The 15,580-nt window shown below is 40.3% G+C and overlaps 1 protein-coding gene across 1 annotated transcript in view; it reads right to left on the bottom strand.

Annotated features, from left to right (window-relative positions):
• CARS2 (cysteinyl-tRNA synthetase 2, mitochondrial (putative)) overlaps positions 1 to 15,580 on the bottom strand; it is a 62,749-nt gene that overhangs the window by 27,182 nt on the left and 19,987 nt on the right. The window contains exons 6-9 of the mRNA XM_019529659.1: positions 13,157 to 13,286; positions 8,745 to 8,878; positions 3,127 to 3,194; positions 1,412 to 1,477 (exon numbers count right to left, since the gene is read on the bottom strand). Coding sequence (XP_019385204.1) covers positions 1,412 to 1,477; positions 3,127 to 3,194; positions 8,745 to 8,878; positions 13,157 to 13,286 — 398 coding nt within the window. The remainder of the gene's footprint in view (positions 1 to 1,411; positions 1,478 to 3,126; positions 3,195 to 8,744; positions 8,879 to 13,156; positions 13,287 to 15,580) is intronic.

The raw sequence follows: 15,580 nt of genomic DNA, 5'->3' as shown, positions 1-15,580 counted from the left end.
GTCATCTCTGGCTGGGCTTGAAACGCACAGAGCAGGGGTCTTATGACCCCTGCCACCCCCAGTGCTCCTTCTTGCCCATGGGGGGGGTTTGGATTCGATGATCTGTCTAGGTCCCTTCTGACTCATTGATTCTATGATTCTAACCCATTTTCCCCTAGTTCACTTCTGCAGTTTGAAAGTTTAAAAATATTCCCCCTCTTCAATACATTTACATAAATATTGAAACTAAAAATTATATTTCACTTGTAGCAACATTAAATAAGAAAATGTCATAAATATGCCAAATGCCACAACTGTCAGTATAACTCACTGAAAAATGCATTCAAAAGCTATACTTTCACAAAAAATTCTCACAAACAGTACATGTACTGTTTATTGTAGGGGGAAAAAATAGATCTGAAAATGTTGAGCTGAGCTTCAGATATTAAAAAGGAGGAGGGTGCTACTCCAACGTTTCCCCAGCTTTGTGCTTTTGGGTAAATAAATAGGCAGGGCTTGTTGAAAAAGAAGTTTACAGCTCAGAATACACAAGAAAACTAGGGGTGCACAAAAATTAAGTTATTTTGTGTTGCTTCAATTTATCATTGAACCTTTCAATCAGATTAATCCTCAGGGCAATTACCTTATTTTGGATTAAAGTTACGTTTCCATTAAAAGTAGTTTACCCTCCTGATAAAGAATTTCCCACCGTCTTTAAAAGAACCACATCAAATCTCACAGACTCATTTAAAAAGTTTCAACTACTTGATAATCTTGTCTACCTCATACAAGGGGACAAACTAGCTGGTAAAAGTTGGTTACAATTTTAACTTGTGTTTATTTTTTATAAATTAGCAAAAGGATGATATTAGGTTGGCAGCACTCAAGTGTTGTAGAACTTAAAAACCCTAAAGAACAAAAAGTCAGCACATGCAAGAAACTAAGGGGGGAAAGTACATTTCTTTAAGAAATATCTAAAATTTAGCTTCTGTAACAATATTAAAACAAGCATCATGCTGAAGGTAGAAAAATGTTAGGCATGTACAATATACAAAATGAAAATAGAAATAATTGAGGCAATCAAGATTAAACCAAAATCAAGAACCAGACTAGGCTATTAATTATGCTTTCAAAACTTTATATAGCTCAGTATACAAAAATTGCCTGGAGACATTGTGGTAATGTATGATAGCTGAACATTATGCCTAAAGAAGAAAATAATTTATATGAATGTATGGGGAAACTAACAGTGCACGCCCCAAGAGCAATCAAATAAGGGGGAAGGAGGGCCATAAAAACAACCACACAACTTGACTAAATGAATACAGCATGGCCGCAGGAAAGGGAAAACCGGCCCCACCAACAATAAGGTATGCACTCAGTGCATTACTGCCAAGGAAGACAAAGGAAAGGCAGTAGGCATTACCCTTGCCTTGAATTTTTCAGGATGCATACAAGTAAAGTTCCACATGAGTTTTAAATTCAAGTTGTAGAAAGCCTAAATGGGAGGAAGTGTGGTTCACTATACTGAAAATTACTTAATGGGGTTAATGAGAGAGAGAAATCATCTCTAGAATATTAAAAGGAAGAAACATTAGATTTGCAGCTTTTTAATTGTTAGAAGTATTTGACTCACATTGCACATAACAACTTGCTAATGGGAAGTCCCTTTTCATCTTCCAAAGGATATTTCCTGGTGTAAAATATCCCATTAAAAATTAAAAAAGAATTATTTTAAAAGTAGTGCTTGTTGTATTACCCCTCATTATTTCACCTTTCCATCATCTCTTCATACTTGGAAAAATACTGAGAGAACTGTCAGCAATGGAAAATTTTCCTACAACTTCACTGTAAACAGACAGCACGAGGAGAAATTTTACGCAAAACAGTAGCTCACACTGCACTTTGATTTTCCAAGGATTTTAAATAGTCTTCCAGGGAAGCCAGAGAGGGAAATCAGTACACTGATTCAGCCTCTTATGACATGCCTACATGAGAAAGATTATTCACTGCTGACACCAAGTAGCAAAAAAAAGTGCAGCCAAGCTGTTGTTGAACACTTATGCTGTGAATGAAGCAGAGGACAAACTGCGCTCTACACCATTTCAAGAGCTTTGTCTGAACCTGTTAATAAACCTCCTGATAAAATCCGCCAGAAACAACCGCTTCAACAAAGGAAAGCTGCTTCTGGCAAGAGCATGGGACACTAATACAGCATGTCATTTAAAAGAATAAAGAACTTGCTGAAACAGACATGCTCTTGCCACTTGTTGAAAGTAGATGCGAGATAAAGATCTACGTATATTACTAAGACAATGGCAATAAAGGAAATGCAGACTGCAAGAGCCATCAGTGCAGCAGCATAAGATTTATGAAAACTCCATGTAAAAAGTGAGTTTGTTCACCTCATGAGTCCGGAGGTCTGCTTCATATTAAAGGAGATACAAAATAAAGTGTCAAAACAATATTGTTCCACAACTGTATACATCTATGAATGGTATACATCTGTTCATCTGCTGGGCAATTTAATTGAAAACTGAATCAATTAAATCATATCATCTAAGCATAGTCTTTCCAAATACCTCTCATCTGAGATGTATTATGACTGGAGTATAAAAATGTATTATACAAAGAAAAGAACTACTTTTTTTATCATGGTCCATAGGTCTTGGCTTCAGAGAATTATAAAACAAGGTTTAATCAGAGTATCTTACTGACAATGACTGAAGATTAAATTTACCCAAATATGCCATCACAGCCATGAGCTCCAAACCTGGGGAGCTCTTTCCCGTCCAGCCTTTACACTGGCTTGCATGGGTGTTTATCCACATGTTCTGGGAGTAGAGGGAAGGGGGTGGGGGGAACTTTAGTTATAGAGGCTCTTGGAGCCACTAAAGTGCCCAGAGCTTCTTGTATATCAGCATCAAATGAGCTTTAGATAAAGCACTTCCACTGACATTTTGAAGCACAGGGACACTGATACAAGATGCAGGAGGTTGCTGGATCATGGTAATTACCACACTCCAGCAGACTCTATTAAATTACAGCGCATCGGAGCAGCCTCCTTTCTCATCTATAGGCACCCAAAATGAATATTGGTATACAAAAAAATCCTACACATTTCTGTAGTATACAACAGTATATTACCTTAATTGTAACGTAGTTTTTTAATGATTTTGACATTTTTTCTCGATTTCCTTTAACGTGCAAGTGCCCTGAAACAAAAACAATAATGTTAATTTAATCTGTTTCTGAATAGGTAGAAAGCAAAAAGAAAAATTCTGCTCTGAGATGCTACAGTTGCTAGATGCAGGACTAATGTAGTTGGATTTCTACCAACCAAGGCAAGACTCGGTCTTTTTAAATGTACTTTTACTCCAAGCACAAGCCCTACATTTTTACATACATTTATGTCTATTCGTTAGTGCTCTGGGTAAAAAAAAGGAACACAAACATAACTTGTAGACAACTGATCCAAAAACATTTCCTTCAGGTTTGCCTCAGAACAGCATGCACAAAATGAGCGAGTTTCAAAAAATGGGGAAATAAACAAAACACCACCACATTTAGGGATTAATAAAAGGATGGAAGAGCAAATGTTCTGTTAACAGAGGGAAAAATGATGGCAAAATATAAAGAATATCAGAGATAGAACACAGCCTCCTCTAAAAAAGGAGAGAAAATAAACTGCTAACAGTGCAGCCAGTGATAGTATTCAGCACCATGGTTTAAAAGCCTCTATTGGCTTTTCAGACTAAAGGGATTAACTCTTAGTTGAAAAATGCTCTAAACTTCCATTCAAGTTGCAGACACTCAGTTCCTTTCAGGATCAGGCATGAAGTACAGCTATAGGAACTATAGTATATTACAGATACAGACGACTGCAAACTTCCCTTACTACTGAATAACTCTGATTTGAACTCCATGACCACATCCAAAGGAGTGCAGCAGTCAGTACATGGTGCCACAGACACATCCGCAGCACCACATACTGCACATTCAGCTGTTCTCCATGCCGCAAGGGAGCAGTGCAGGGATTTTTTAACTCCTGGATTACCGGGGTCAAAAAAAAGCACAGAGCAATGGACTAGCGCACACAGGAGCAGCGTACACCACTCAATACTGAAGCCTGGCAGCTGGAGTCATGCTGCAGCTGCTGGCCAGGCTCTGAATGGCAAGACTGATGCTGCTGCAGCCCCAGGAGGCCCCTAGCACCAGCTGCTGGGGCCAGCCCAGTGCTGGCCCCAGCCTCCCCTCCCCTACCTGGAGTAACATGCCATGTGCCTGGAGTTCCCTGGAAACAACTAGTGGCAGTATAAGGTGTGCCACTGCTAGTTGTCCCCAGGGAGACAAACAGCCATGCTCACATGGACATTGCCCATGAGATTATTACTGGTCCTCACCCAATTCATCATTATCTGGTCTCCATCTTACACCCCAAACAGCGTGCTCTTTACGGACATTAAGGAACAAGTGACTGCATTTTGATTTTCCTGACAGTGGCAGAGGTTTTACTTTACTTTTGCTTACCATTCCTCCAATGGGATACAAACAATTTATGTTATTCTATGCACAGCAAGGTTTTCAGGCTTGTTTGCTTTTTTTTTTTTTTTTGCACACAAGATGCCTGTAAACAAAAGTCTTCTGGGCAAAATACAGAGACAGGGTGTTCAGGGTGAGCAGTGAACTAGAAACTCTTGCTATCATTTCCTGTCCTGGCTGGTTCCAGAAAGCCATGTACCATCAGAAATCTCCTCAACTGGAAAGCTAACCTGTGTGATCCCCAAATTGAGAGGAAAAAGATCTGATGTTGGCTACAAGGACTCTGCCATCAAAACAAGATTCTGCTTTCATCATAGTATCATAGTGCTAGGGTTTGAAGGGACCTAAACAGATCATCAGGTTTGACCCCCTGCCCCAGGTAGGAAAGGGTGCCAGGGTCATATCACCCCAGCCAAATATCTTTCAGCCTCATCTTGAAGACCCCCAAGGTAGGAGAGAGTACCACTTCAGTTGGGAGCCCATTCCAGAGCCTGGCAGCCCTAACTGTAAAGTAATGCATCCTGATGTCCAGCCTGAACCCTCTCTCTAACAATTTGTGGCTGTTATTCCTAGTAACCCCAGGTGGTGCCTGCGGGAACAGAGCCTCTCCCAATTCCCACTGGTTCCCCCTGGTGAGTTTGTAAATGGCCACCAAATCCCCTTTCAGCCTTCTTGTGTGGAGACTGAACAGTTTCAGGCCCTTTAGCCTCTCTTCGTAGGGCCTGCCCACTGCCCCTTGACCATGACAGTATCCCTCCTCTGGACCCTCTCAATGCTAGCCACATCCCTCTTGAAGTGCGGTGCCCAGAACTGAACACAGTAGTCCAACTGTGGCCTGATCAGCGCCACATAGAGGGGAAGGATCACCTCCCTGGACCTGCCTGTGATGCATCTGTAGATGCACAAGGTGCAGTTAGCCTTACTGACCACTTCCTCTCATTGTTGACTCCAGGATGGATGAGCTGCCAAAAACTCTAAGATCCCTTTCTGCCATCGTGTTGACAAGAAGGGTGATCCCCAACCTAAAGGGGTGTTGCTGGTTCCTTCTCCCTAGATGCAACACCTTCCACTTATGAAGGTGCACTGGTCTTTAGTACTAACAAATGCAGCCAAGAGAAATGCCAGACTATTTTTACTCCTGGATGCCTGAATTTAGGCCCCTGTGTAAGAGCAGCCAGATTCAGAAGATGAGCACCTGCAGATCCCACCGAATGCAGTGAAGCTTGAAGATGTGCTGCACTTCTAAGAAATCAGGCAACTCTCAGGTAGGTACAGAAATATGCATTAAGATATTCAAATTTAGGCAACCAGATCTAAATTCCTGGAACAGGGCGTTTGTGTTGCATGGGTTTTCCTAATAAAGCAGCAATAACCACCTTCAATAATATGCCTGTCAAGAGCACATCATCATAAAGATGGGATAGTTTCATTAAAAAACCAAAACAAAGTAACAAGCTGAAGTTAAGAAGGTCCTGATATTCTTTCCAGAGTACAAGCAGTCTAAAAATAAAGTCCTCATAAGAAAATCCATCCCTTAAGTGAATATAATTTATTGGCTTCTAAAGAATTGTCATCACCTGACTTCTCACTGGATTCTAGTTGGTTTTCTTTAAATGATCTGTGAACCCTTCATTCTCTCCTAGACAAAGTTTTTCTTGGGGCTTTGATTTCCAAACTAAATTTAAAGATACCATCACCTAAAACTTTGCTACGGAAATGAATGCTGAAGAAAAATCAGTAAGCTCCCCAACATAAGAAGAAAAGCTTGCCCTGAAGGATAATAACCTGCCTCTGAACCAACTCTTGCTGACTGATAGCCTGTTCTATGCTGGGAGTGGAAACTAGTAACTTTGTTTCACGGGCGAGTACCTGCATGGGTGAACCACCTCATCTTTTTCCAGCATCTACAGTGGGTCTAAGTCTGCAGTCTTTACTCCAGGTAACCCAGTGAACTCAGCAAGGCTTCTTCTATGAAACAGCAGTAGTCAATATGTCAACTTTAGAGACTGCCAAAGTAATCATTGTGGCAAACAGAAGTATAACATTCAGGGTTACTATCGCTAGTACTATTGCCAATACTGCTTTTTGCTCTGCTAGTACTGTTATGTTACAGTACTGCTAATACTGCTTCCTCATACGTTAGTGTTTGTTGGAGCACCATTATCATTAAAATCTGCATAGGAGGATTCTTACTCAGCACAGCAAAGGATGAAGCTGTGTGAACTAAGGTCTGGCCCTTTCAGATGATCTATTTAGGCATAACCAATGAAGCAGCTGGCCAGAAAATAAAATCATCTTAATAGATTCATAAAGTCAAGTCCTCTTCTCAGTTTTGTAAAGAAACAAGAGATGGGTTCTTTATACTATGAACCTGTGTGTACTACAGCTCTGACAAATTCCTTTCCTAACCAAGTTGCAAAGGACATTCAGAAGCAAATTTTAACTAACCTTTTTCTTTAATTATTTCTTTCCCTCTGGCAAGTGCTGACAGCACCGAATTGTGCCTCCTCAACTTATTTTAGTCAAAGACTAGGTCACCGTTTCTAAATTTGATTTAAACACAGCTTGGCCTTGTTCACAATGATTGGAGAGAGCGTAACATCAAGGTTACTTGAGCCAGTTTTAAATAATGTTGAAAATTATTCATTATAAAATAGCATGATGTATCAGCTGATGCAGCAAGTCAGGTTTCTCTATAATAAGGGAGAAAGGAAGGGGTATGTGAAACATCCAAAGAGGAAGAGAGACAGGGCTATAAACCCTGTGATCAAGGGCAAATATGGGTTGTTTCTAGCTAGCCTGCTTCTTGTACATCATCCTTAAGTGGCTGCTGAGCAAGCTAGAAAAAGATTTCTCTGGATTTATGAGAATTTACACCAGCTAAAGATCTGCTCCTATGGCTTTCAAGAAAGATGCTCCATGTAGACTAGACAGTACTACAACCAGAAGGTGGCAGTTTACAGGGAATTCATGCCTGAAAAACCCAAGCAGGGAATGGTAGTACACACCTGAAGGCCCATCTCTTTCCCAGGATTCTGGAATTTCATGGCAAAGTACAAACCAGAATGCAAAAAGATGACAGTTCCAAATCACATCTGAACCCACCACATTTTGTTTCTTCTCATCACATGACATAAGGCTATTGGTACAATTAAGTCTCCCAAAAGAATGTAGGTAAGTTTCATGTATGTCAACTACAAAATAATTATATTCAGCACTGCCAGTGTGTTTCTCCAACACAGTTATTTCTCTCTGTTGAAACAGCTTTGGGGGTTTTGTTTGTTCACCAGCTTCCACACACCTCAGCATTACCTGCAGGTCACATTTCCCTGTGGTATGGATGTCTCTTCTCATCATCATTCAAATTATTCCATTATATTTATAAATATAGTCATTCATTACAGATTTCTAATGAAAACTTTCTTTTCAGGCCAACAACACTTGACTGAAAAAAAGGAACCCAAGAATGATCTGTAACTATTCCAGCTTTTAAAAATTATTTAAAAAAAAAAAAGCATCCACCTATCCTCTCACCTTACCTCAGATTATATCACCTTGGAATCAAAGTTCTATTTTTAGGACTACATCCAAAACAGCAAACATGAATAAATCTTTTCAATCTTTATGAAGACAGACAAATATCACAGATTTCACAGACATTAGGGGTGGAAGGGACCTCGGAAGATCAGCTAGTCCAGCCTCTCACCCAAACAGCTGGAAGTCAGCTGGGTCATAGGATCCCAGCAAGATAAGCATCCAATTTGCTCTTGAAGGTGTTCAATGTAGGTGCTTTCCAGAAAGACAAAAAAGACAACATAACTTCCACAGCAGCACCACAAATTCTGAGAGAAGGTAGATAAAAAGCGAGCAAGAATTCTAGGAGACAATATCTTCAAAAGACAGTTAGTGACCTTCCCATCCACACATGTACAAAATGTCACGACTTGGCAACTTCCCAAAATCCAGATACAATAAAAAAATCCTACCATTCCTGTACTAATAAAGGCTTCTATTTGTATTAGCTCTGGTAAGTTTCATTTCTAATTATTTTCTTCATTTATTTAAAGAAAAAAAAGGAAAGGGGGAAAAACACTTAGCCACAATAGCAGTACCTCTGTCCTGAAGCACGTTTTCCCCCAAATTTTGAAGAATACAAGTAGTATGCCATTAAAAGAAGAAAGTGAAGTACAAAAAAATTAAAACATCTTAGTTTTTTTACTTACCAGAGTGTAGAAAATAATTGCACCATTGTTCACATTGATAATAAGCCTCACATTGTGCAATTTCATTTTCGTGATGAGGAAAAGCAAGATCTATGCCACCAGTATGGATGTCCAGTTGGTTTCCAAACACTGTACTGTAACAATATTTTATTGATCAATAAACAGACCACTACAAAAGCCATAGTAAAAGAAATAAAGGGAACCACTAAGATGAAGTATTTTACATTCAGCTCATTGTAAGATCAGAACCAGAATTATAAGCTCATCCAAATGCTAAGGCCTTAGCAATTAGTCTGCCCAGTCTAATTTTCTGCTGGGAAACTATCATGTTTTTATTAGGTCAAGCACATTTAATTTTTACTCAGAACCAACTGGGGCATCTCCTTTCTTTGTTTCAGTTGCCAAATTGACGGCAGTCACTGCAACTCAAAGCAGAAAATAATTAACAAGATTCAAAATAGGATGGGCAGATTCTATTCAACATATTAGGCACCTAAGTAGATGCTCAAAAATAACTGCAATTTTATGCCACCCTATCCAACACTCTGAACAACTACTAATGAAGCTACTTTTGAAGCATGACATCTTCTTAGCCTTAAGATGAAGTCACAACTCAGTGAAAAGGAAACGGCGCCACCGCTTTTCACATGAAAGTTTTTTCAAGGGCTCATGCACATTTGTACTTAATGCCTAATGGGTAAAACAGGATATAGTCCCATGTGTTTCTACCCATGTATATTACTGCCAATTATTTATGAGAATTTTTGTAAGAATTTGAAAAATAAATCCATGGTAGAAAATGCTTATTGTCATAAGCAGACAAAAAAAAAAAAAAAAGGTGGTTTCTCTAATTTCACTTCACTAGAGATTAAAGGAGTAACTTTTCAATGAAGTTACAGACAATTCATGGCCAAAATACCTCCTGGTTACAGCACAGAATCAAGGGTCAGAATTCACGGGTTCTGTCCTCAGCTCCAACCTATGTTTGTTGCATCACCTTGGGCAATACAATTAACTTTGTCCATGTTTTCCTGGTGAGTGAACTAATCCTTAAATCAACTCCCCAGCAGGCAAAATAAACTCTATTTCCCAGAGTACTCAGGGGCCCTTAAGTCTGGGGAGATGGCTGGGAACAGTTTTGTGCAGCTGAAAGGAGTGAAACTGTAGCTCCAAGTGCCTCTGCCCAGACTAAGAAGGAAAGTGAAGGGACCAGAAATACCAATGGAGAGAGAAACCTGTGACTATTTGATGGCTCCTTCAAATGCTTTTGCCCACCTACTTTTGACTGCCCACTCCTAAAACAGTATCTAGCATAGCTGGTAATGGGAGCCACAGCCATATACAGAGTTGGCAACCAACCCCACAACACCTCACCATGCAGGAAGCACGGTTATCTACTTAAGGATTCACCAGCAGAATGGGGAGAAAGCCAAGAAAAAAAGTGGAGAGGAAGACTATTAAGGAAAGGCCGCCAAGGCCCCCAAGCCACCGGGGGAGGCAGAGTGGGCTAGCCAGCAGCAGGAAATGAGGTGAAAGAGGAGATGGAATACAAAGTCCAAGAAAGATTCCATTTCTGACTCTTTGTTGGAGGACCATGTTCTTGCTGACGCCACTCAGCTTACAAAGCTATTATAAGGCTCATTAAACAGTGCTAAGCACTTTGAGCTCTTTGGCAAAAAAGGGAAGCTGGAAGGGCAAGTTGTTGTTACTACTACTAAAAACTGATGCCTAGCAGCCACCTGAAAAGGTAAAATGTTTTAGGTGACTTACAAAACTGAGTTCTCCATTTCTCATGGCCCAAGATTACTATGCCTGTGCTGTCTCCGAGTGGGTCAGCTGCTATTTACCCTGCAGGGGCTTCATTTAGCCAAAGTGAAAGGAGCATTTACAGCAATGGACAAGGTAAATAGCATTGCACTGGCAGATGGGTCATTCTGCAGTGCCCTGGACTCTCTTTTCTAGAGCACATTTTTTCAGTCTAATTTACACAGGTTGCACTTTAAGCTGTGTGGCTCTATGCACTTCAGTAGGTTTGAACAACTCTTTTACAGCACTAGATCTGTTTTCTGTTCTTAAATCATCTTTAGAAAATGTTTTTTCACATTCAGATACTAATAACTAACAACCACAGGAGCACCCGCACAGCGTGCAAGAGAATATTCTAACACAACGATTACATCTTCCGTCATCGCAGCTTGGGCTGAAATTTCTCAGTTTAAATAGGGTCACACCTAGCTAATTTGGTAACAACTTCCAAACTGTGTGTGTGAGGGAGAAAGAAATCTACCTCAGACTGATACAGAAACTGGAAATTGCTTATTTTTCAGTGTTTTCAGACAAGACAAGTTTGAGTCTCTTTTTCTGGATGGGAATCATTTAATCAAAGCCCTTGGACAGCACAAAGTACTAGGATTCTATGGAGAACAAATTACTCAAGCTGTATGGGAAATTCATTATAAACAATTAAGAGCAAGGTACCACTCCAGCAGAGAGGGCGCCTATAAAATTTACTGCCATAGGAATGTCAGAATGTCAAACACCGTGCATGAATTTTAAAGGGCACTGACTAATTTATAAATCAGCAGCACACATAACCACAAACACGATTAAGAATGGACACCCAAATCTCGCACATCTTGCCAAGGGTGGGAAGTAATCCTCTGAAGTACAGCTCTGCATGCTTGGATAGGAGCACAGTGGTTTAAGTGGGTTAGGGAGAGCTGAAAGCCTCCTCTAAACTTCAGGCAATAATAAGCTTAATGCAGGCAGGAGTGCTACCTCCTAACAGTTGCATCTTGGTCCAGCCCCATGTGTACCCTTCTCTTTTCTGGAGGCACACATATCAATCTTACCTGGCTGTGACGGTGGTGCTGGTGCTGTATGTAGCACCCCTGAAAGGATATTATGCAACCCTGGTTGAGAATCACTGGACTAAAGGATTTTCCCTAATCAGTGGTATGATCCTACAATTTTAAGTGCCTAAGTCCCACCCCATTTCATTGAGGTACACATGTATCACTTTCCATAAAAGAATTTCAAAAGCTATTAAAAAGTATTAACTATGTTTCACAAAATCCCTGTGAAATTAGGTACATGTCACCACCATTTTGCTGATAAGAAAACGAAGGCTCAGAAATGATGGCCTTCAACAAAATATTCATGTACATGAATAATCCTATCTTTATTTTGTAACCAAATTTAAAACTAAGCTAAATGCCTTACTGAATCAGCGGTTAAGGGTACATTAAATTACCAATGCCTTTAACAGAAAACTGATCTGGTCCCACATAACTTCCCAAGCCCAAACACAAAGCCTGTGTGTCAGAGTTGGAACCAGATTTCCAGTCTTTTAAGTCTTGGTCAATCACAAAGCTGCTTTCCTTGATTTGTGGGAGGAGCCAGTGAAATAAACCAGTGTGAGAGTCCTACAAAATCTGAAATTAGGATTCAAGCCACAGAGAATGATTGAAAGTCCCTTTAAAGTAATGTTGCTGCAATTCCTATTTTCAAAATAATTTTATGACCCAAGCTTCTTCCTTACTGCCAATACATAGTATAAAATACTGGCTACATCCATAAGGATTGCATCTTGACAGGGTGGAAACATGCGTGTGCTCCCAGGTCTGTGCCACTGGGAGCTCTAGCTGTTAACAGAGTAACCAAAGCTGAACAAGTAAAAGGAGAAGGACCAGGTCAAAAGTAGCCTGCTGGTCCTCTAGGATAGGGGATGAGTGATAGGCCAATTCACTATGGAAGAACAGTTATAGGAAGACAACAAGGTTATCATTACATTCACACCTTCTTTGTACTGTACATGACATTACATACCATACAAAGTATTTATTTAGGCCAGGGGTGCTCAACCCCTGGCCTCTGGGCCAGATGCAGCCTACAGAGCCATGTCAGCTGGCCCATGGGGCTCCCCGATGGTTTGAAACACTGGCAGGAGAGCAGTGACAATGTTAATTGCTGCTCCCCTGCTGCCTAATTTCTAGACCCATATGGAGCCCCACAGACCAGATAATGTAGACTTGTCCGCCAGATTGCACCATTGCAAGCTCAGATCCAGACTCAAAAGGCTGGTCCAGCATGCAGCTGGTTCTGGACAAGCAGGGCCAGTCCAGCGTGCAGCAGCAAGATCTCAGTGTGTGGGCTCATCGCTGTGTGGCTAGATCCAGGCACAGGAGGTTGGGCCAGTGTGCTGGATCACACCCATAGACCAACCTGATACGGAATCCAGCCTGAAGACTGACCCTGCACCACTCATCCAACTCACAGGGCCAGAAGGTTAGGTGCCACTGATTTAGGCTGATACTTTCCACTGGCCAAGTGAAATATTTTTGTTGAGGCTTGGCTGTTTTACCATTGAAAACAAGACAAAAGTGCTAGATTAAAAGCCAGAAAAATCTGACCTTGATATGGTTGAGCATTCGATATGCCATCCAGGTCTTCCTTTTCCCCAGGGAGAAGCCCAAAAAATTTCTTGAGGTTTGGCTGCCTTCCACAGGGCAAAATCTTGGACATGTTGCTTATCAGTATCAGCTGCCAACGAGAAATGATCTGTTAATGGAGCAAGGCTTGGAAAAAAGTAACCAGATAAATGCAACTGAATAAAGCAATTAGGTATACATGTCTACATAACTATACTAAGGAACATCAGCATACATCTGAATACAAACATTTTCTTGTTTCCTATATTTTTCCCCTACACAGCAGAGCTGATGTGTCAGAAAACATCCCACAAAACTAACACCCTGAACATTCCACCTTGCATTAAAAGATGGACCTTTGATAGACTGCAGGGACAAAAGTAGTGTTCAATCAGCTGGTCTGTCTTTGTTCAGCTTTCCCTAAAATAAGCTCAGTACCTTGAGACTGGCTGAAATCCTGTTGCCAGAGACATACAGGCATTCTTGTTCTAAAGACCTCAGGAGAAGGTATATCTATTGCTTCACTTTGTGGTGTGCTCCTTTACCTAATTTCAACTTTATCTGGCTTTAACTTCCAGCCTTTGGTTCTTATAATTCCATTCAATGCTAGACTACAGTCTTCTAGTACCTTTACTCTGTGCAAGTATTATACACTGCTAAGCAAGCCACCTCCCAACCTTCCTTTTTGATGAAGTAAAACTACACTTCTTCCTTCTCACTGCAAAGCTTTCTGCCCAGACTGGATTCATCTGTGGCTCTTCTCTGAAACATCACCAGTTTTTCCATCATCCGCTAGATGGTGGAAAACAGGCACTGGAACTGAACAAAAGTAATCTAATATCACTTTCACCTATGCTGCATGAAAGATGAGAAAAATCACATTTCATCTCTGCTACTACATGGTATTCACCCATTTATGCAGTTACCTTACTAGCAGGGATTCTGGTTTCCTCCGATTAAAATCCCCAGTTTTCAGTTAAATAAAGTACCCCAAATCTCTTCCTGTTTCATTTAAATAATGGAAAAACGTGATTTTTTTTTTTTTTAAAAGAAAGCCAGGATTCTTGCTTATTAGCCACTTTGCCACCATGTTGTACTGAGAGTTCATGTTCAGTTGTTGTTCCATTATGGCCTTGTAATATATGCCTTCCTGAGGCATTTCTTACCACAATGCAGTCCCCATTCTGTAGGGATGTTCTATATTCTTTGATCCTTGATATACAACCTTATATTTGGCTGTATTAAATACACATTTTGTATGAAGGGGTCCAGCTTACCAAGGGAACTAGGTTATGCTACAAGAATGCCCCATCTGCCAAGTTCCATAACACAAGGCCAATTTTTGTATCATCTGCAAATGATTTTATATTAGCTTCTAGATTGAGCCTTTCTGGATAAGGCAAGACATAAATCTAAACAACAGTAGTAACCACAACAACTATGATGAAGGACTGCATCGGGCCCGAACCAAACCTAGCAGAACTCCACTAATAATACAGTTCTCCATTAACAACTACTTTAGTTAGTCAGTTCTCATGTCCTTTCTTGAGCCCATGTAGCATTAATTGTTTACTTGAATTGCCACGACATTAAACATCTTACAAAAGCCTAGAGTATATTACACCTTTAAAAACAACAACAAAAACAGACGAACTTGTAGCCTCATCAAAAAATGAAGTCAGGTTTGTTTAACAGACATATTTTCCATAAAGGCATGTTGACTGGCATCCTTTATCAAATTAATCCCCATATCAGCCTTCTTGTTATTCCACCTGGGACTGAGGTCAGGTTGACCAGCCTCTAGTTACTCATTCCTCACTTACACTTTTTGAATACTGGCCCTTCCTTCCGGATCCTGGATTAAACAGTAACAAGAAATTCCTCCTACATCATTGACGTTAATGGGAGTTTGTCTTTTTTCCTTTTGACTTGAATGGAAACAGGATCAAACTCTCATTGATCATAGATTTTAAAACCCGACTATACTAATAGGTAAGTTTTTGCCATAATGAAAGTGCAAATCTTAAGGCTGATCATGATTTTTATATACACAGTAACTGAGAGGAAACCTCCAAAGCTCAGTTTTAAGAGCCGATTTATATCAAAGAGCAGTGAGAAAGCATTGCCTACATAGCACCTGTTCCTCTGGCTAGTTCTATTTTTGATATTGCTAAACCTCCATATACTACTATACTTTGTTCTACTGATGGCATGCCATCTCATTCAGATATGAGAACACTGAGGATACTTACACAGAAAGAAAAAAATGACTCATTTTGATCCCCCAAATTAAAAGTAAAGTTGTAAAGATCACAAGCCCTATCTGGATGTCTGGTACTTTTGCATTTCTACTGCTAGTAACAGCCACTATAAAAGGGAGGTCTAAAAGGAGTTCCAGCAGTAACT

Source organism: Crocodylus porosus, unplaced genomic scaffold (assembly GCF_001723895.1).
Source record: "Crocodylus porosus isolate Cpor-Errol unplaced genomic scaffold, CroPor_comp1, whole genome shotgun sequence".
Classification (NCBI taxonomy): Eukaryota; Metazoa; Chordata; order Crocodylia; family Crocodylidae; genus Crocodylus; species Crocodylus porosus.
The sequence above is the reverse complement of the archived record's forward strand: the minus strand, read 5'-3'. Positions and strand labels throughout refer to the sequence as shown.